At 49.4% G+C, this 21938-nt stretch overlaps 1 protein-coding gene across 1 annotated transcript in view; it reads right to left on the bottom strand.

Annotated features, from left to right (window-relative positions):
• The window catches only part of DHRSX (dehydrogenase/reductase X-linked), a 138515-nt gene that overhangs the window by 83400 nt on the left and 33177 nt on the right, over window positions 1-21938 (bottom strand). The window contains exon 3 of the mRNA XM_047847393.1: window positions 21620-21688. Within this exon, the coding sequence (XP_047703349.1) occupies window positions 21620-21688 (69 nt within the window). The remainder of the gene's footprint in view (window positions 1-21619; window positions 21689-21938) is intronic.

Here is a 21938-nt window from a genome sequence, read left to right as displayed (position 1 = left end):
ATGACAGGATGTGTATACTGGAAATTCTTTTTAATTTTTACAATGTTAATTTATTTTGTGAGAGACACAGAGTGCAAGTGAAGGAGGGGCAGAGAGAGACAGAGAGAGAGAGAAAGAGAGAGAGAATTCCAAGCAGGCTCTGAGTTGTCAGCACAGAGCCCGCCATGGGGCTCGAACTCACAAGTCGCGAGATCATGACCTGGGCTGAGATCAGGAGTCAGATGCTTAACTGACTGAGCCGCCCGGGAGTCCCTATACTTGAAATTCTTAAAATGCCATGTTAGCACGGGTAAAGATACTCCACCCTGCAACTTGCCTATGTTCCCTGGTTGGGGGATACATCCTATTTACCTTCCGTAGGAACAGGATTCTAGATGCTCCCCTCCCCCAGCTTCCCGTGCCTTAGCACAAATGCCAGAAGGAGGGTGGGACCATGTCCAGGCGCCTACCATCGGGCGGTTATAATGTAACACAAGTTGGAGTCTCCAGGTGCAATTGAAGTCCCTAATCAGTTGACTCTGAGTTATCTGGGGTGGTCTTCCCCCACTCAGGTAAACCCACAGAGACCAGAATTAGCAGCAGAGGGTCCCCTGACGGCCAGAGAGAAGCAAACAGCACACGTGCGAATGGACTGGGACAGAGGCACAAGGCAAAAACCCAATGGCATTTCCCAGCACCTGTCATTAGTGATTTCTAACAACGATTCAATACATACAATGGTCTTACATGTTGCTGTATCACCTGGAAATGTCTTTACAGGTCTTTCTATTTTTTTCATCAAACAATACACGTGATGAATGATATAAATGTCTTGGGCCGCTTGGGCTGTGGTAACAAATTAACACAGACTGGGAGGCTTATAAACAACAGATATGTATTTCTCCACACTGCTGGAGGCTGCAAGGCTGAGAGGTCTGGGGTCCTCTTGTCACAAGGACATCAATCCCATCACAGGGTTCCCAACCTCAGGAAAAGATCCAACCCTAGTTACTTCCCAAAGGCACCACTTCCTGATTACAACCCATTGTAGGGTAGGGTTTCCATCAATGAATTTTGGGGGAAGAGTGCAAACATTCAGTCCAGAACAGGTATCTACTCATGTTGACCCAACTTCTAACCAAATGAGAGTCTACAAACTATATGATTAAGGAAGTGAGAAGGCATGAACAGAACAGTCAAACTGCCCAGTTCACAAAGTCACGTCTACAGAGAGAAGTCTTGCAGTGGTGAATGACCCAGCTTGCAAAATACTAAGTCACATTGATCTTGAAATCACCTCACGTGGCTTCGCACGGAGGTGGCTATAGATTACGAGGTGGCAATGAGAGGCTGGCGGGGAATTCAGCGCAGGGGTAACCGTTGTGTTCTGGAGACCCATCAATGCACGTCAAGGCTGTGCAGAGCAGCAGGTGGGACATAAGCAGATGGGTGCACCACAGGGAATGAGGGATGAACACCCAGCTTTCCAAAGTGAAGAACCAAAACTCGCCGCAGGTAAAAGTTATTCATCCCCAGTTGCTAGAATCCCCAGTTGTTAGAATGTCAAGGGTTTTAAAACGTCCAGGACTTCATCACACACTGTCAGAAGTTGACACAGAAAACAAAACATTCTACTATCTAAGGAACGAATCCAATTCATTCCTGGATATGGGATCCTGGTTTTTATTTTCAAGCCCAGATGCCAGGTAGGGAGCTCGAAGCATACGTTGTACATATTTTCTGAATAATTTTAAATCTTTCAAGTCATGGAACCAAATGGTGAGTGGAAACATTGCAAGAAAACATGCCAGGTTTGAAGAACACAGTCCAACTCTGAGGAGTTGGTGAATGACCGCTTCATTTGTGATTATTTAAGGAAGTAAAAACAGGACGTGATGATGTTAAACGTTCACAGGTGTGGGGGAGGGGAGGGAGAGGACCCCCGCCCCAGATTTCCTATGAGAATGCACCCAAATTCAAGGTCTTCATGCTTGCACTGTCCCGATGGTAATTCCGGCTCTCGTTTGAGTTATCAAAACAGCAAACCTCACCCAACACTGAAAAACTATTTGAATGAGTTTATTAAAGAAAAGTGGTTTCTACTCACAGGATGCCAATCCAAGTCCTAACTTTTAGTCACAGAGAACATAAAGTGACCCCATAAGGCACCCTGCATTCAATAAACCCCACATGGGCCCGAACTATTCTCACCCTTACATGTTGGCTCAGAAAATCCCAATTGAAATCACGACCTTCTTCCTTAAACTTTTCTGGACAAATCTGGCAAAGCTAAGTATTCTGAATTACTTCACATATTATTTCATATAGTTTTACAATAAAAAATAAACAGAATGGGGCACCTGGGTGGCTTAGTCAGTTGAGCATCCAACTTCAGCTCAGGTCATGATCTTGTGACTTGTGAGTTCGAGCCCCGCATCGGGCTCTGTGCTGACAGCTCGGAGCCGGGAACCTGCTTCGAATTCTGTGTCTCCCTTTCTATCTGCCCCTCCCCTGCTCGTGCTCTGTCTCTCTGTCTCTCAATAATAAAAAATAAACGTTAAAAAATTTTTTTAAATAAACACAAAAATGTCTCTGTATGTGTTAGTATCTGTCTACAAATAAACAGATAGGAATCTATTTACTTTGCAAATCTTGTATATAGTTTATATATTTATATTTAATATGTATCTATTTATACCATCAAGAGATAAATATAAAAAAATAGATATGAACAGATAGATACATACATACACAAGGCGCACATACTCAGACACACACACTTTTGGCTTTTTTTTTTTTAAGTAGGCTCTATGCCCAATGTGGGGCTTGAACTCATGACCCAGAGGTCCAGAGTCAAACGTGCCTCTGACTGAGCCAGCCAGGCACCCTCCCACCTCCCACACACACACACATTTCCAAGGTTCTCCTTAACAAATAGCTAAAAACAAAATGCATTCACAAGGAATGAAAATTAAGTCTGCCGTTAAAAATAAATGATCGAAATCATCTGAATATGTCGGATTATTGCCTGAGGTAGACACAGGGAGTGGCAAAGAAGTAAATCCCTGTAAACCCAAGAAATGCTTTCCCTCCTTGATTAAAGTATGTGAGCAATGTTCCTTCCTTTGCTTATACAGAGACATTGACTGTCTTTCATTCAACATTTTGTTGAGGCTAAATCAGCCACAGGAGTCAATGGCTTATGTAATTCGGGCAGGACCCACCTCCCATGTCTTCACCTGATCCCTTTTCCATCTTCTCTTGTGTGGTGGCCGCAACGGTGGCCGACCAGAAGACATTCCCACCCAGGACCTCACGATATGGCCTTATCTGAACAAACGGTCTTTGCAGATGTGAATATGTGAAGGATCTGGAAATGAGACCATCCTGGATTGTGGTGACCTTAAATTCAATGACAGGTGTCCTTAGAAGAGACACAAAAGGAGACACCGACAAGGAGGAGAAGCCACTTGAAGATGGACACAGAGACAAGAGGGAAGAGGCAGGAAGGACCCTCCCCTGGGGACTCGGGAGGGAGCACAGCCTTGCCCCTCCTGGATCTCAGAGGTCCTGCCCCTCCTGGGTCTCAGCAGCCCTGTCCCTCCTGGATCTCAGTGGCCCTGCCCTGACTGGATCTCAGTGGCCCTGCCCTGCCTGGATCTCAGGGGTCCTGCCCTACCTGGATCTCAGGGGACCTATCCTACCTGGATCTCAGGGGACCTATCCCACCTGGATCTCAGAGGCCCTGCCCCTCCTGGATCTCAGTGGCCCTGCCCTGCCTGGATCTCAGTGGCCCTGCCCTGCCTGGATCTCAGGGGCCCTGTCCCTCCTCGATCTCAGTGGTCCTGCCCCGCCTGGATCTCAGGGGTCCTGCCCTGCCTGGATCTCAGTGGCCCTGCCCTGCCTGGATCTCAGAGGCCCTGCCCTCCTGGATCTCAGTGGCCCTGCCCTGCCTGGATCTCAGTGGCCCTGCCCTGCCTGGATCTCAGCGGCCCTGCCCCTCCTCAATCTCAGTGGTCCTGCCCCGCCTGGATCCCAGTGGCCTTGCCCTGCCTGGATCTCAGGGGCCCCGCCCCTCCTGGATCTCAGTGGCCCTGCCCCTCCTGGATCTCAGAGGTCCTGCCCCTCCTGGACCTCAGCAGCCCTGCTCTGCCTGAATCTCAATGGCCCTGCCCTGCCTGGATCTCAGCGGCCCTGCCCTGCCTGGATCTCAGTGGTCCTGCCCTGCCTGGATCTCAGTGGTCCTGCCCTGCCTGGATCCCAGTGGCCCTGCCCCTCCTGGATCTCAGTGGCCCTGCCCCTCCTGGATCTCAGAGGTCCTGCCCCTCCTGGACCTCAGCAGCCCTGCTCTGCCTGAATCTCAATGGCCCTGCCCTGCCTGGATCTCAGCGGCCCTGCCCTGCCTGGATCTCAGTGGCCCTGCCCTGCCTGGATCTCAGTGGCCCTGCCCTGCCTGGATCTCAATGGCCCTGCCCTGCCTGGATCTCAGCGGCCCTGCCCTGCCTGGATCTCAGCGGCCCTGCCCTGCCTGGATCTCAGTGGCCCTGCCCTGCCTGGATCTCAGTGGTCCTGCCCCGCCTGGATCTCAGAGGTCCTGCCCCTCCTGGACCTCAGCAGCCCTGCCCTGCCTGAATCTCAGGGGTCCTGCCATGCCTGGATCTCAGCGGCCCTGCCCTGCCTGGATCTCAGTGGCCCTGCCCTGCCTGGATCTCAGAGGCCCTGCCCCTCCTGGATCTCAGTGGCCCTGCCCCTCCTGGATCTCAGAGGTCCTGCCCCACCTGGACCTCAGCAGCCCTGCCCTCTCTGGATCTCAGTGGTCCTGCCCTTCCTGGGTCTCAGTGGTCCTGCCCTGCCTGGATCTCAGCGGCCCTGCCCCTCCTCGATCTCAGGGGTCCTGCCCTGCCTGGATCCCAGTGGCCTTGCCCTGCCTGGATGTCAGTGGCCCTGCCCTGCCTGGATCTCAGTGGCCCTGCCCCTCCTGGATCTCAGTGGCCCTGCCCCTCCTGGATCTCAGAGGTCCTGCCCCTCCTGGACCTCAGCAGCCCTGCCCTCTCTGGATCTCAGTGGTCCTGCCCTCCCTGGATCTCTGGGGTCCTGACCCTCCTGGATCTCAGGGGTCCTGCCCCTCTTGGATCTCAGCAGCCCTGCCCTGCCTGGATCTCAGCGGCCCTGCCTGGATCTCAGTGGTCCTGCCCTGCCTGGGTCTCAGGGGTCCTGCCCTGCCTGGATCTCAGTGTTTCTGCCCCTTCTGGGTATCAGGGGTCCTGCCCTGCCTGGATCTCACTGGCCCTGCCCTGCCTGGATCTCATCGGCCCTGCCCTGCCTGGATCTCAGAGACCCTGCCCTGCCTGGATCTCAGCAACCCTGCCCACCTTGGATCTCAGTGGTCCTGCCCCTCCTGGGTCTCAGTGGTCCTGTGCCTCCTGGGTCTTAGTGGTCCTGCGCCTCCTGGGGTCAGTGGTCCTGCGCCTCCTGGGTCTCAGTGGTCCTGTGCCTCCTGGGTCTCAGTGGTCCTGCCCCTCCTGGGTCTCAGTGTTCTTGCCCTGCCTGCATATCAGACCTCTGACCTCCAGAACTGGGAAAGGATCAATTCCTTCTGTTGTAAGCTGCCCAATTTTCACTGATTCATTCCAACAGCCCCAGGACACTGATGCATCTTGTAAGAATGAGCTGTGATGACACATTTCTGAGAGTTACCTGGTGATTTCCACGAGAGGGGAATTATACACCGCACTATATACAAGGTGTGTTTTGTTTTGAAATGCATTACTTGTTTTGGCTCCCATGTAGCTATTACACACAAAGATGTGAGCAAAGAAGGATTAACCCAAAGTGAAACGTAAGTGCAAGGGGCACCTCGGGGCTCAGTCGGCTGAGTGTCGCACTGTGGCTCAGGTCACGATCTCACGGTTCGTGGGTTCAACCCCTGCATCAGGCTCTGCGCTGACAGCTTGGAGCCTGGAGCCTGCTTTGGATTCTGTGTGTCCCTCTCTCTCTGCCCCTCCCCCGCTCACACTCTGTCTCTGTCTCTCTCTCAAAAATTAATAAATGCAAAAAAAATTTTTAAGAAAACCACGAAACAAAGGGAAGCACGAGACAGATGTCTGGATACCAGCCATGAGATGCTGCACGCACGTGTCCTCCATTGTCGGTCACCTACGGGAGACCGTGACAAACATGATTTGTCAGCTGGGTCAGAGTGAGCTCTGGAAAAGCAGTTTTATGTATGTCTCCTCTTGAAGCCCCTTTGGTTCCGAGCAGCTGCTCTCCAGCCTTGGCCGAGACTTCAGGCCCGCCCCAGACGCAGAAAGCCATGGCGGGCAGAGCATTGAATAAAGCACGTACGTCCGCATGAAGCCACAGAGGGAGGAGACATCTGCAGACGTCCACGGGTATATCTTCCCAGGTCCCTGGGAAGGAGCCACAGCCAAAGGCAAGCCAGGAAGATGTCTGGCGTGATGGGAATTCTCCTGGGAGGTGCGTGAATTAATTCTGGACATGGGAAATTGGAATGTCGGCAGGTGGCTGGAGTGTGGTGCTTTCCACAAGCTGTGTTGCCTACACTGGGATGCTGGGGAAGAGTCAGCTCGACGGGGAAGCATTCTCTCTGTGTCAACCACGGCTCGGATGGCCGAGAGCATCGCCGGCACCTGCAGAGGGCCGGATGCTTGGAGAGATCCTATGGGCTGCCCTAGACGCGTCTGGCTTAAGGAAAATGTTTAGGAACACAACCTCCCCTCCTCGGAGAAGGGATCTCGGATGCCCCTCCAGCACAGCCCTTGTTTGCCTGAGCGAGGAGGCAGGATCACGTGTCAGTCCGCTCGGTGTGAAGGCTGGCGTCAGCTGTGCAAGGCGGGCGGGGAGGCGGGGACCCTCGGCCAGCTCCCCCAGGACGAGAACTTTGCAGTGACAGGGGCTCAGATGGCTGGGCCACAGGACCGTGTACAGACACTCGCCTACAGCGGAGATGTTTCCAACCAAGAGTGGACCTCACCAATTATCCAGGGAAGTGTGTTCATCATTAGCCTTCGGTGGCATTACAGTGGCCCCATCCCAAACCAGAAAATCAGCTGGGAGATAGACGCACTGAAAATGTGCTTCAACACTGTAGGAAACACTTCCCACGGGTAGTAGGAAGCATTCAGATTTCAATAAAAAAGGACTCCAAAAAAAAAAAAAAAAAGGCGGGCGGGGAGGGAGGAAGCAATCACCCGCCTTGAATCCCGTTACAACCTTCTGACTGGTCCTTCCCTGGCCAGAATGAAGAGAAAATCGATTCTCTTTGCTCACATTTCCTTGGAAGCGTGCTGCCTCTCTCCGTGCCTGTGTCCACAGGCGAGAGTGAAATGGGACCCAACTCATTTCCCCGAGGAAGGGCTTTAAAAGTAAGTGTTCTGTCAGGTGCCAGGTGCAGCCACAAGAACCGAGAAGGAAGGTTCCATTGAAGTTCTACCATAAGAAACGTGCAAACTTGGAAATGATTGAGTAGCTTTTCGTGTTCTGTTGCCCGGAGAGACTGTAGTTGAATCAATGCAGAGAGTATCCAGCTACCACGGAGACCGTGAGTATGGCTCATGAATGCTCTACGCAGAAGCGAGGCCATGAAGTGATAAAGGCAAGAGTAAACACAACTTCTTACCGGAAACTTCCACCACAAGTGACAAAGGTATCGGTGAACACGAATATGAACGTGAATGAATTCAATTCTGGGAGCGTCAGGGTTTGGAAAGACTGTGCTCTCGGCTTGAGTCAAAGCTGCAAACTTTCAGCTCAGCGGAAAAGACTTAGAAATTAAGGAAACAGAGTGTCCAAGGTCAAACTGACAAGACGCATTAGCTTCTGCCGATATTCGTTCTGACAATCATCTTGAGTTAGATGTGATCCCAACACAGGGCACAGCGTGGAGCCACAGAATTAATGACGCTCTCCTGTGGCACAGCAGGAAGAGAATAGAGTCTCTGGGCACGAAGTCCCAAACCCTGTGATCGTACGTGATAATAACCGAGGTAGATAAGAGAGTGAGAATCAATACCATCACCATCATCGCCTGCAAGATGTTCCCTGACGCAGCGCAATGGGTGAGGTCGGTCATAAGGGAGGGGTTACAGGAGCAGGGAGGGAAGGCACCCGAGGGCAGGACCCAGGTCTTGTGTGGAAGCTGAGAACTCTAGGCTGGGTAGGGTGGGGATGGTCCCGAGCGGGAGACAAACAAGCAAGAAGCGAGAACAACACGGGCAAGTGTGGAGCGACAGAAGGGAGGCAGGAAACCTCGTCCGCCTACATCTAAGCAGGTAAGGTGGCGGCACAACTCTGGAGTCCAGACCGGGGAGAACCTGGATGTGGGAGGCCAGCCAGGAGGCTGTGTGATGGACCAGGACAGGTGTGACCCAGGGTAGCATCACGGCACCAAGACAAAGGATGGAGGTCTTTGAGAGATGTTCACGAGGTGGATGCCAAGCGTTCAGTTACTGATTGAAGATGGAAAGGTGGACGAGACCATCAGGGAAACCCCAGGGTCTCGCCGACAGCCAGAAGGTGATGCAACATGGACCAAAACAGGCAGGAGGAAGGTGTCCAGTTCAGCGGCAGAGAGCTCTAGGGGCCAGGGCTTTTGGAGACAAACAGGTCACCGAGAGCTGGCACCATGATCGCGGACGCGATGGCCAGGGGCAGGTGTGTTTCTCGTGGGAGGTGCGGGGATCAGGCGCGGAGGGATGAGGCGTAACGGGCCAGTCAAGAAAGGAGAGGCTGCGGACGGGCGAAGCAGGTGGTAGATGGAAAATCAGAGGCGACAGCATCGCAGCAGGTGATGCAACCAAATCTTTTAAGACAGCTGCTTGGAGAACATAGCGTTAGAGTGTTTATCGTAGTTCTATTAGCTCAGGTAAGTAGGTATTACGGCATTAATTCACCTCTGCGGCTGGAACGCAAATTCCACGTGGGCAAGAACCCAAACACCATCTGATGCTACGAAGACAGTCTTTGCCGGGCAATGCCTCCACGGTGCCACGGTTTATCGAGGCTCCGAGACAATTGCCCAGAAGGGCAAGAATGTGGCATGTGACCCAAATCCTTCCCTGGCAACCGCAGCAGAGAGAGAGGACAAATGGATCAGAGACACCCTTCCTCCTGGATCACTCTCCTCTCATCTACTCCAGCAGGCGGAACCAATCAACCAGCCACAGGGTTGCCCAGAAATCCACCTGTGATCCAGCCAATCCACGCTCCAGGTGTAGACCAACCACCATCTGCCTCCCAGGTGCTGTGCCCAAATTAATGTCTTTAGAGGTTTACTCACTAAGGGATACGGGGTTATCCAGGGTGCTTTACCAATGCATCAAGGCACATACTTCCACCTGGAAGTCTACTCAGTAGTTAACGTTAAACTACACACTCTATCTCTACGTTGGTCAGCAGGGTTGCTCTGTGACTTGGCTTCGGGAACGCAGTTCCCTTGCCCTTTTGGGAAGAAAACACAGAGTTTCTTCTATTTAACACTTGGAGTAACCCTGGTGGGTCTGGTCCCCTGGAATGGCATAAACCAAGGGCTGGCAGACTTTCGTCATTAGGGGCCAGGGAGTAACGAGGCTTCGTGGGCTGAACGCTTCAGCTCTGGTCCTAGAACGGACAGCCACAGACAACCAGTGAATGAACGTGTGCAGCCCGTGTGTCGATAAAACTTTATTGGTATAAACAGGTGGAGGGCCAGCTTTAGCCCGGGATGGTGGCCTGCAGTCCTTGGTCTACACCATCTTGGAGGCTTAGGGAAACTACAAAGGAAATCCATCCCAAGCAAGAGGCTTTTTGGTGGAGAGCTGACATTTGCTATTTCAACAGATTGCTAATCTGTTTGTGATTTCTATTTCTATCTGCATCAACTTGGGAAAATTCCATTTTTTTCTTTTTCTTTCTTTTTTTTTTTTTTTTTTTTTTTTTTGGAATGAGACATCCTTTTCTAACTGGTAATCAAAGATATTAGCCCAGAGTCAAGAATAAATTACTCTTCGCACAAATTTAAATCACATTTTATTAGATGTTATTTCCTCTTTCTTGTTCCAAGCCCTACTTAACTTATTCTTGCTTGTCTTGTAGGGCAGAGGATTCATAATTGGTCGGTGAATTATTACTCTCATTTTTTAAGGAAATGATTATTAACTTTGTTTGTGGCTTCTCTGTTCCCACTGATGATTTATTTCTACATAAATACTTCCATTTCCCTAATCCCTAATTTGTACTTCAGTTCCTGGGTGCCCAGACACATTTTCACCGCCCGCCTGACCCCCTCTCCCCCCGCCCGCCACCATTTCTTTCTAGTTCGACAACTTAGAGCTGTATAAATTATCTTCATATGTTTGGCTATATTCCTTAGAGGGTGGCACAGAATAGAAATGCAATAGATTCCATTTTTATTGTTTATACAATATTGTCTCACTGGCTGTGAGTTTCTCTGTGTATGTGCTTTACAAGGCCAGCTTGCAAAAATTAACGTGTGTTTGGGTATATGGAACTTTGTATTTTTTAATTATTAAAAGTAAATATGTGGGGGTGAGGTGGGTCCCCCAAATCTGAGAACTCAGCCAGACCAAAGATGTGCAAAGCATCCAGTATTGAGTTGGGGGAAGGATGAATTCCTAGAAAAGAATCATCCAGAGAAAGCGGTTGCCTGCTGTGGACCCCCATTCACCCCTGCAAGGAAGGGAAGGAACCCCCCAGGGATGCCCAGAACCTGAAACTCGTTACCTGCCAGGGCAGAGAGAGCACAGGTGCCTGGCTCACTGCGGAGGAAGCCCCTGGTTTGTGACAGCAATAGGTCTGTGGTCTATAGAGGTCAGTGAGCCCTATGGGTGAGTCCCCACTAGGGACACCATATACGTGCGATCACACAGGACTGTCTTTCCGTGTCTGGCTCAAGTAACTGACAATCATGTCCCCCAGGTTCATGTACATTGTAGCAGGGGCAACATGTCCTTACTTTTCAAGGCTGAGTCATATTCTATCGTGTGCATGGAACACTATCTTTGTTTCCATCCTCCATCAATGGTGTCTTCCTGGGGGGCCATCAACCAGACCAAAAAAGCATCCATAATGAGTGTTGCTGAAACAGTCACGAACGTTTCTTCTTCTTCAGCTTGGCTGCTTGAGAGAACCTTATCCTGACTGCTTTCTAGCGTGGTGTCTGTGACACAGAAGTCACGTTGTGGATGGTGGGGGGCCCCTAACCCTAATCCTAACCCTTAACCCCTAAACCTAACCCTAACCCTAAACCTAAACCTAAAACTCCAACCCTGACGCAAACCCAAGCCTAACTCAAACGCTAACCCAACCCTAACCCTAACCTCACCAGGACGTTCTTGGTGTGGCCATCAGAGGGCCCCCACAGTCCACAAGGTGACTTCAGTGTCACAGTCACCACGCCAGAAGGCAGCCAGGATAAGGCTCTCTCAAGCAGCTGAGCCGAAAAAGCACCTTGTGACTGTTTCCACAACACTCATTATTTCTTATCTGTGAAATAGCTCATACAATAGTCACCGCGAAAAGCCCGCGATAACCTTGTGGGAAATTAACTTGTAAAACAATCCCGTTCGGTGACATTGAGAGGTGTTCCTGACATGTACTATTGGCACAGAAGATGATACCAGATCAGGAAATCGACTACCAGCCCCTTCTAATCATGACCCTTGGGTACGGGCTGGAGGGAACAGCACGGCCTGACTCCAGACCCCGGTGAGGATGGATGGAGAAGAAAACACCTTCAAGCAAAGAAGGCATCCCATAAAATAAAGGAGAACAGCGTTTGCTCAATAATGACAGATAGGCTAATACCCGGAAATGATGTAACAAACATCATGCGATCACACTCCTTGCAGACATTCAGCCCGCAGTGGGATCAGACTTTCACACTCAATGTGCAGCACCAGAAACTGTGAACCTCTAACCTTATGAGTCAAAAAAAATTGATATTAAAGGACAACTAACCTACCCAAACCCAACCGTAACCATAATCCATAACCTTAATCTTAGCCTAAACGTAGCCCTAACACTCACCCTAAAACTCTAACATTAACACTAACCCTAATCCTAACCCTAACCCTAACCCTAACCCTAAAACCTAACCCGAACCTGAACCCGAACCCCCAATGTCAGCCGAACCTGCATTTGGACTCTGATTAGATGCACACCGTGATGTGAACATGAAAAAAGCCATTAACACTAAGATTGATGCCCAACTTCTGACTTCTGACTCACATTAGCTTTGACCACAATGATGAACCTGAAAATGATCCTATGGCCTCAAACTGCATCTTAATGCCAATGCGCGACACAGACCCGCCCTAAGCATTATCCTCAACCTGGACTAACATTACCTGGAACCCTGATCATAACCAATCCCTGACCTTATCCATTATTCAACCCTCACCCTAAACCAATTCCAAGTCTAAGCATAAACCAAACTCTCACCATCACCCTAAACCTATACTCTGCTCTGAGCATAACCCTAACTGCAAAACCCAATGTGAAACCTCATCCTACCCTTAAAGCTGGCCCTAACCCTAACCCTAACCCCTAACCGTGCTCTGAGCATAACCCTGACACTAAGCCTGACCTCCACCATAACCCTAACCATAACCCTATCCTCTAACCCTAATCCTAACCTGTAACCCTGACCCTAACCCTACACCCTACTCGGAGCATAACCGTGATAGTCACTCTACCCTTCACCATAATCCTAACCCGAAACACCTGTTCATAAGACTGACCATACACCTAACCTTGACCTTAATGAAACCCTAACCATAACCCTAAAGCTAACCATAACCCTCACCGTAAAACTGACCCCAACCCCAACACAGACCCAACCTTGACTTAACCCTGACCCTGACCCTAAAACCACACCCGGACGCTGATCCCAGCTGTCCTTTGTGACATGAGAGCTGGATTTTGAACAAGTGAGGACATTGCACACGGGCACTCATCATCCTCAGCGTAAACACCCCACCCCCAGCTCTGCACGGGGATGTGCTTCTTCGTGGGCATTTAGAGTCCTGCATGGAGGGCTGATAGTCCTTCATAAAAATATTGATGCAGCTCTAGAAAGAACAGAGCTTTGCAGGCATGAAAGGATATGAAGGAACCATTAACGCTCATGAGTAAGCTGGTCTGTAAATGCTGGGTCCTCTATGATCCCAGCTCTAGAACATTCTGGAGAAGGCGAAAGCATGCAGAAAGTAAGAAGTTCGGTGGTCACTGGGGGTTGGAGGAGGCGAGGGGTGAGTGGGTGGAGCACGGGATTTTTAGGGCAGTGAATCCACTCCATAGGACACACAACAATGGGTCCATGCCACCGTAGATTTGTCCAAACCCACAGAATGCACAACAGCAAGACTGATCTCAATGCAAACCACAGACTTCCAGGAACAATACCGTGTCTGTACTCACCCACTGACTCTAGCAGATGGGCCCTCTACGTGCAAGGTGTTAATCATCATCCAAACTATGGCGGCCGGTGGACGGCCATTCTCTGCATTTCGTGCTCAATTTTCTATAAACCTTCAACCTCCACAATTAAAGTCTGATCATTTTTTTTTATAATAAAACCAGAGATTCGAGGTGCGTTTCAGGTAACAGGGCTTTTTGTGACTTGTTTCCCAAAAGGAAGTTTTTAAAATGCATTCTGATCTTTCATCTTATAAGCAGATTAGGTATGGAATTTGCTCTGACTGGGAAGGGTCAGTCTGTAACATGAGATTCCTACACACAGGTGCACCCCTGGAAAACTGGAGACGGGAAGCCAGCTATAAGACGGCACAGTTAGGAAATCCTTGCCATCCCGGGCAACCACATCAACCCTTTCATTGTCTCTCCAGCATGGACGGGTGAAAACACATCATCAGTTAATACTTGGAACACTCAAAGGACGAGTCAGGGCAGGTGTGTGACAGGCAAAGCCCACGCCTGGGATGGCGATGAGGTAAGTGACCGAGGGACAGGTATGCCAAGCACTTCAACCCCAGGGGAAACCTTCCCCGTCCACGCCCGGGCTTATCGGCAGGTTCTGGGCTGGGGAGCGATGACACCTATGTTAGGGAAGCAGAAAAATGCTGAAGCAGCCCCAAGACCCAGCTGCCCAGTCCGTGTAGGTGAGCTCCACATAAGAAGGCTACTCAGGGCACGCGGAGACGGGCAGCCCAATAACCCGGGCGCAGAGGCATCCCTACCTCGGGCTCCCACAGCAAGCTGTTGCAAAGACCCCATGTCACTGGGCACATTCCGCCCTCTTCCAACGTGGCTCCGCCGAGTGGCCAATCATCACCCAGATGAGCAGTTCCGTAGGAAAACACACGGAATGTGAAAAAGCGTGCAAAGATACAAGGCCGTCAAGCATGAACGGTAACGAAAACTTCTAAAAAGATGCGTTGATAAGAAATTAGGCAAAGGGTTTGGTGCGTCTCCACAATGGAAGGGTAGATGGCCACGAAAATAAGCACTTCTATTTGTTAACAGAGCAAGACGTCCAACAGGATAAAACGGGGGACAGCAAGACGCTAGGCAGAAGGGATAAGGGAAAACCCAACGCCGTGCGGGTCGATGACACATACACAGAACCCAACGGCAGCTGGCTCACGCTTCCTCCTGGGGTGACGTTCCGGATTTGAAGGATCCGAGCCCTCGTCGTGAGCTGTGCGGACCCGCTAGAGCCCTCCCCAGCTCTTGGGGCACTTTCAGGGCTCTTGGGGGGGGGGGGGGGGCGGGTGGTCTACCCTGCTGAGTTTCTCCGGACAAGAAGAGGGAAAGGGTGGTCATGCCACTGTGTCTTTCTGGCCATCATTTTGTCCCATTGACGGAAGCACGGAATGCTACCTTTGTCCTCACACACATGTGAACCCACAGCACACACTCACCTACAAGCCAGGTGGGTATGTAACAGGTCTTCCGGGGGACAGAACAGATTACAGTACACCAACCAGCGTTCCTAGAAGACCCCGGCCGGTGGGCACCCAACGCAACTCCCATCTGCCAAGATGCTTCAGCTGTTTCTTTCTCTTCCTCCTCCCTGCCACTCTCCACCCCGCCCCATCTCCCCACCCCCAAGGATCTCACTTATTTCTGAGTTCATTCCTGGACGTCGAGTTCAAATCCCAACACCTCCACTTACTAAGTACGTGAAGGACAGCCACTACCCTAAACGCTTTACGGCCCCACTTTCCTCATTTGGAAAACGCATCTAGTGGTCATACTTACTTCAAAGGACAGGACATGTGAGTCAATACATATAACGAGCTTTTTACATTACTCGGTAGACAGCGAGTATCCAACACGATGTTGGCTGTTTCCCTCACTATGGAAATTGCCAACATAAAGCAGATTAATGTTTTCTTTTGTTCAGGCTCCTCACCTCTGTAGCTTAGTAGAGAATCGCCACAGGTCCTGGTATGCCAAAGACAGTTCTCATTTCTCCTTCCCACCTCCCCCCACTGCCCACCCCGGGGATACTTCTCAGGTTGCAAGGTGCACAGGTGCGGAGCTTACTCAGAAAGTCGTAGACAGACGAGCTGAGGACTCAAAGGGCAGAGTTTGGGGCTGTTAACGCAGCTGGAATCGACGGCACTGAAAGGCCACGGGGCGGGGGAGGGGGGGTGGGCAGAGAATCAAAATGTGGGTAGAAACTCCCGCAGAACCCTCGGCTGAGCAATTAAGTTCAAAGGCTCCAACTTGAGACATCAGGGAACTCGGAAGCAAACAACAGCTAGCAGGTTGAAAGATGAGGAGAGAAGTTTCAGCTGCTGCCTGGTGATGGGGAGACAAGATGACATTTAAGTCCTGCCAAGTTGGAAGGACTTAGTGAACACATTGGACTCTCACCTGAAACCTGAGATGGTCCAGATCTTTGAAGAAAGGGCTGTGTCTCAAGATTAAGAGCTCCATCCAAGGCCCAAGGGCAACATTGAAATAGACTTGTGATTAACGAGACCTTTAGTTGAGCTCCCACAAGATCTAGGTATCCTGCAAATCATATCATTGCTTGCTACAAATCTCAACATTCTTCAGAGGAAGATAACAGAATCCAAAATCCGTACTAGGGATCATTCACGGTGACTAATACACAATAAAAATCACTCACGTACAAAGAAACAAGAAAATGAGGGGCGCCTAGGTGGCTCAGTCGGTTGAGCGTCTGACTTCGGCTCAGGGCATGATCTCCCAGTTTGTGAGTTCGAGCCCCACATCGGGCTCTATGCTGACAGCTCAAAGCCTGGAGCCTGCTTCGGATTCTGTGTCTCCCTCTCTCTCTGCCCCTCCCCTGCTCAGTCTCTCTCTTTCTCTCTCTCTCTCAAAAATAAAATAAACATTAAAAAATTAAAAAAACAAAACAAAACAAAGAAACTTGTAGTCAACCTGCCATCAAGAGGGGGAAAATCAATAGAAACAGACCCAGAGATGATACAGATGTTAGAAGTCTCAGAAGAGAACTTTAACTACTATGTATTAAGGAGCCTACAAGTACAGAAGGACATCAAGGATGAAGATACAAGAAACACCAGGAAAAATACGTAGACTAAAAACAACCAACTGGAAACCCAAAAGCTGAGAAATACAGTTTGTTTGGCTCAAATCACAAATCCAATCATGGGGGTAACAGTATAACACACACGGCTGAAAAAACAATTTGGTGAACTTGAGGTAGGTCCGTAGAAACCATCCAAACTGACGCACAGAGCAAAATTTTTGAAAGCTGGGGTAACACGAACTGTGCTCAATGATACAACGGCCAGACAGCATGATGCGACCTAACGTATGTGGAATTGTAGACCCATAAGGACACGATGGAAAGAAGAAAGTTTTTTTGGAAAAAAAAATAGCTGAAAATTCTCTAAATTTTATCACAGCCAACTACACAGATAGAGAAAGCTTTCTAACCCCAAACAGGCTAAACACAGAGAGAAAAAGGGACCCACCTAGGCATATTCGCAAACTTCTGAAAACAGAAAGTAAATGAAGAAGACAACAGAAAAGACTGGACAAGACACTTATATTCATGAAATATTGACAATGATTATAGCTGGCTTCTCATCCCAAGTGACAAAGGTCCGTGTCAGAACACCTTTAACATCCTGGGGGCGTCGCAGGATGTTTTCAACCTGGAATTCTGCATCCACCGAAAATAGCTTTCGAAACACGCAGGCCAAGTGGCGAGACTTTCCGACACAGGAAAGGTACGGAAGTTTGTGATGAGCAGAACACGTGGTTAATGGTCTCTCTGGAGACAGCGCCACGGGGGTGCATGAGAAAAGCCTTTAAGACAAAACCGGAAAATAGAGGAAATACAAATACTTATCTCCAAGGCACTCCAGCACCTTCCCGGGACTCTCCTGGCAGTAAGGCGTTACAGCATCTACAGGGCATCTGATGGACTTGTACCTCGCTAACACAATGGCTTCTGCCTACTGACGCATCATGGAAATCATGTGGCTGTTCTTTTTAGAGAACACTGCACACTTTAAAAAATAAATAAATAAAGCCCTTTCTGACTATATTTTCTATATCCCCTAGAATCCACTTGATTTCCCCCAGAGGGAAAAACATAGAAGTAACATTTCTAGAATTTTTTTTTTTTGAAACGGTTTCATGTGGGTGATGTCCCATCACTGACCTTGGATGCACGGAGCATCCTGAGCTGTGTTCAAAGGAACCATCTAAGATGTGTCCAAAGCAAACGTGGAAATTAAATGGCCAATGACACTGTGGGGAGTGAAAGTATCCCATAAATTACTGGTGGCAGACACAGAATGTGGCAGGCAAGGTGAGGAGGAAAATTCTTCCTTGCGGGATTTTTTAAAAAATCCTGCCGTTATTTATAGAGGCGCTAAGGCAATCAGGCAGACAATCGCCCTCTCTCATAGAACTCACCTTGCTAGTGGTTCAAAAGGTTAGAATTGATCGTTGCAAACTCCGGGAAATGAAGAGCCTTTAATGTAAGGAACAAGATGACAGCTATAATAGCCGATTAAATTTTCAGAACGTGCTGAGCGTCTCCTTCTGTGCCTTCAGGAAAGACACAGTGACCTTCTAAAGCCTTCTAATTACCCACAGGAAACCAGCAGTCTGTCTGTCTGCCTGGCTGTTGCTGGCTAGCTAGCATACGTGCTCCTTGACTAGCTCAGGACGCTAAATTAAAATTGAAAGGTAAAAAAAAAAAAAATAGGACTCTAGTTTGAAAAATTCATGACAATAAGGGCCATTTCATGGTATGTAGGGAAGACAGGTGGTCTTGAACGTACACCAGACCTAAATATACACGCGGAACATTGTTTAAACTACTCTTGGCGATACACGGAGTGTCGGCCAGCCAACGCGCGTCAAGCACTTCACGCTATAGGTATTAGGTGTCGAGAACTCTACGCTATAAAGAAAACCCACACGTGGTGGGGAGAAAAACAAAACCCATGCAATCAACACTCAGTCAAGTTTTTCGCAATGGACCAAGCTCCAGAAGGATCCTTCCGGAAAATCAGAGAGTCTATGAGTAGAAGAAACACGGTAGGTGTCTACTCGCCTCAAGATAGGTCTACGTTCAAGATATGAATCTCTCTTGGATGACAGGGTAGTAGATTCCTACCCAGAGACGCCATTTCCTGTTGCAGTAACGAATACCGAACTGATGTCATGGTATCTTTTGCTTCCATGACCAATTTAAGCATTTTATAGTGAGTTGGATGACCCAGACGTTCACAAAGATATATTGCCATCTCGCCGGGAAGCGGACCCAACTGACTTTTCCTGGCACAGGTGAGGCTTATAAAAAAAAAAAAAAAAAAAAACTGAGTGCTGTTTTCTCTTAAGGAAAGCAAACAGGATGTAATACCTAAGTATCCCGTGAATCCAACAGCTGGCCCCTCTTCCCACTAAAGACAGAGAGAGATTTATGCTGGCAGAATGGCATTAGGAAAGGTGGAAACTGGTCAGGAAGACATTTCTGAAGAACACAAAGTAAAGCCTTTTAGGGAAAAGATCACAGACACCGTATCTCCAGTGGGATTACGCTGAAGGTTTAGGATTCCATCGCGGCTTGTGTGAGCCTACGGCAAATGTCCAAAACACAATTACATTCTTGCAGTCTTTTTAAGAGGATTTAAATTCTCTAGTCCCACTTGGATTCACTGGGATGCTGTTATGACTTCCTGTTGTTTGCTTGTGTGGTGGTGTTGGGTTTTGTATTTTTATTTTTTGTCTTATTTCATTTTATGCCATTTGATGTTATTCCATTTATTTGCTTTTTTTTTGGTCACAGAGCAAGAGTATTTGCTCCAAATGAGACAGCTTTGGTCAGCAGGGTATTACTCAAGAGCAATAAAGATATTGGCACCATGGCTACATGATAATCACGTATTGAAACTCTTGTCCCTGGAAAATCTCTTGGTGGAGAAATGAGCCCTATTATCTCAGTTCCTCAAAACAGTCATTAACTTATCCTTCCAAGAGCTCAGCTAGTTGAAGGTTGGGATGTGGATAGCCTCCCATATCAACACAAAGTAGGATCTCAACTGACCTTGACTTCAAAAGCAGAAAGTATGGGAGAGTAAGGAGGATGAAGCATGCAACCAAGAACTTAGATTTTTCTTTTCCTAGATTAAGTCCAGAGAAGGGGTGGAAGTATGCTGGAGAGAAACTAGGTATTGAGAAATCACTGTGCTCTAGACAGTAATCTGTGCAATGTTGTTAAGATGTGTGCTTGCTTGCTCAAAAAAAAAAAAAAAAAATTGCCAGAGACACAATTACCCAATGCAGGAAGTCAAGGAAGAGCCATAAGCCATGAGTAAGTGTGGTTCCCATGGGCCTCGTGCCAACTCGTGTTACTGGCAGTGTGTGGGCAAGAATTTCGCAGGCTCCAGTGGGTGCAGGCTGGTCTGGAGAGAAGTGTCTCCATCTGAGCTCAGTGCTGGAGAGCATCCTGAGCTAGACAGAGTGTTCTGTGATTGCAGGAAGACGGATGGATGGATGGATGGATGGATGGGGGGATGGATGGATGAATAGGGGGATGGATGGATGGATGGGTGGATGGATGAGTGAATGGATGTGTGGATGGATGGATGGATGGGTAGATAGATGGATGGATGGATGGATGGATGGATGGAAGGAAGGAAAATGGGTGGATGGATGGATGGATGGATGGATAGGTGGGTGGATGGATGGATGGATGCATGGATGCATGGATGCATGGATGCATGGATGGATGGGGGATGGATGGGGGATGGATGGATGGTACATGGTGGATGGATGGCCACCCAGGGATAGGGAAGTGCAGTTACCCCTAGCCAGCCACTGGCGGGAGCTGCTTGTGTACCTGCTGACCTACAGGGCAGGGAATGGCCCCGGGTTGCATGGACAGCATCTCTGGGGGCCTCTGAGACTGGATGCAGATCCAGCCAAAGTGAAAGTCTGTTCAAGGACTACCACCCAACTGCCCCCACATGGCCAAGCCCCAGCATCCTCCCCCTGACATGTTGGGATGCCCTCCACTGACCGACTCCTTCCAAGGGTCCAGCTACGTATGTTATAAAACTCATATGGTGTTGCTTTCTTATCTGATTCAACACAACAAGATTAACGCATAAAGTGTGTGTGTGTGTGTGTGTGTGTGTGTGTGTGTTTCTGAGTGTGTGTGTGTGTCTGGCTCAGACCACTTTCCTCCACCGCCCACCCTACAGACACATTCCGTCATCGCGGAGACCACAAACACTATGAATCAGTTCCCACTTGGAGTACGCATCAGCTTTGAGGGCAGGGTTGCGCCTGCTCTTGGAAGTGACCGCACCATCCTGGGTGATTTGGAATCATTGCCTCGCCCATCCCAACACCCTGGGCGGCCTCCCTTCCAGCACAGAGGAGCTGACCAAGTGCCGTCCCCCGAACACTCTGGCTTTCCACATCCACACCCGAATCTCAACATACAGCACGGGAGCCATCAAGTAATTTTAGAACGGGCTTCTAGAACCTTCTTTCCTCCGACAAATCAGGGGTACTGGTTCCAGCTTTGTTAGAATGAGTTAAGCTCTTAAACTTTATGAACAAACCTTTGCTCCTTCCTTGGTAAGGTTGTAACATCAGCAAATTAAGCTATCCTTTTTAAAAAAATTTTTAAGTTTATTTACTTTGACAGAATGTGCAAGCGAGGGAGGGGCAGAGAGAGAGAGGGAGAGAGAGAATCCCAAGCAGGCTCCGCACTTTCAATGTGGAGCCCAACGTGGGGCTCAAACTCATGAACCATGAGATCAGACCCTGAGCCAAAATCAAGAGTCAGGTGCCTCCCACGGTTCCCACGTGAAGACATGTGCAGAGAAGACGGACGCAGAATGACAACAAGGTCCCCATGTCACAAGGATGCAACCGACCAGCACCTTCCAACGCATCCGCAGGAGCTGCCTACACAGAGCAACGCGACCACGGGCGAAACGTTTGCTGTCCTTCGTCACTCTCCAGTGGCGACCGGAAATCCCCAAAGGAAACGCGCAGGAGGGAGAGACATCCCCCAGCCCCGAGTCACCTCCACCCCCTGCACCCCCGATCCCATGCCCGGGTCTGCAGCTCAGCCACAAACACCAACTCGGACCAAGGCAAAGAGCCGCTGGGCTACAAGAAGTACCTTTGTCATTCGACGTCTCCTCCTTTAGTCTCCGCACAACGTCTTGGGCTTTGCTGTCATTGTTTCCGGCTAAAAGGAAAAGAGAAGATATAAGCAGTGGGAAGGCTGTCCAGGTGCAACCGAGCACGAGATAATGTTGTCTTGAGATGCGAAACTCAGCCCTGGGGTGGGCTCTTTATGGCTTCTCTTCTTGCCCTGGTGCCAAATGGGCTTGTGGATCCCTTCCCGCCAAGTCAACCTACCAACTGAGGAAGCCTCTCCTTCACCCTGGATGGACAAGGTGCACGCGTTTGTTTGACATCTTCCTTAATGGTGATTA

The sequence above is a fragment of the Prionailurus viverrinus genome, unplaced genomic scaffold, assembly GCF_022837055.1.
Source record: "Prionailurus viverrinus isolate Anna unplaced genomic scaffold, UM_Priviv_1.0 scaffold_48, whole genome shotgun sequence".
Lineage (NCBI taxonomy): Eukaryota > Metazoa > Chordata > Mammalia > Carnivora > Felidae > Prionailurus > Prionailurus viverrinus.
The sequence above is the reverse complement of the archived record's forward strand: the minus strand, read 5'-3'. Positions and strand labels throughout refer to the sequence as shown.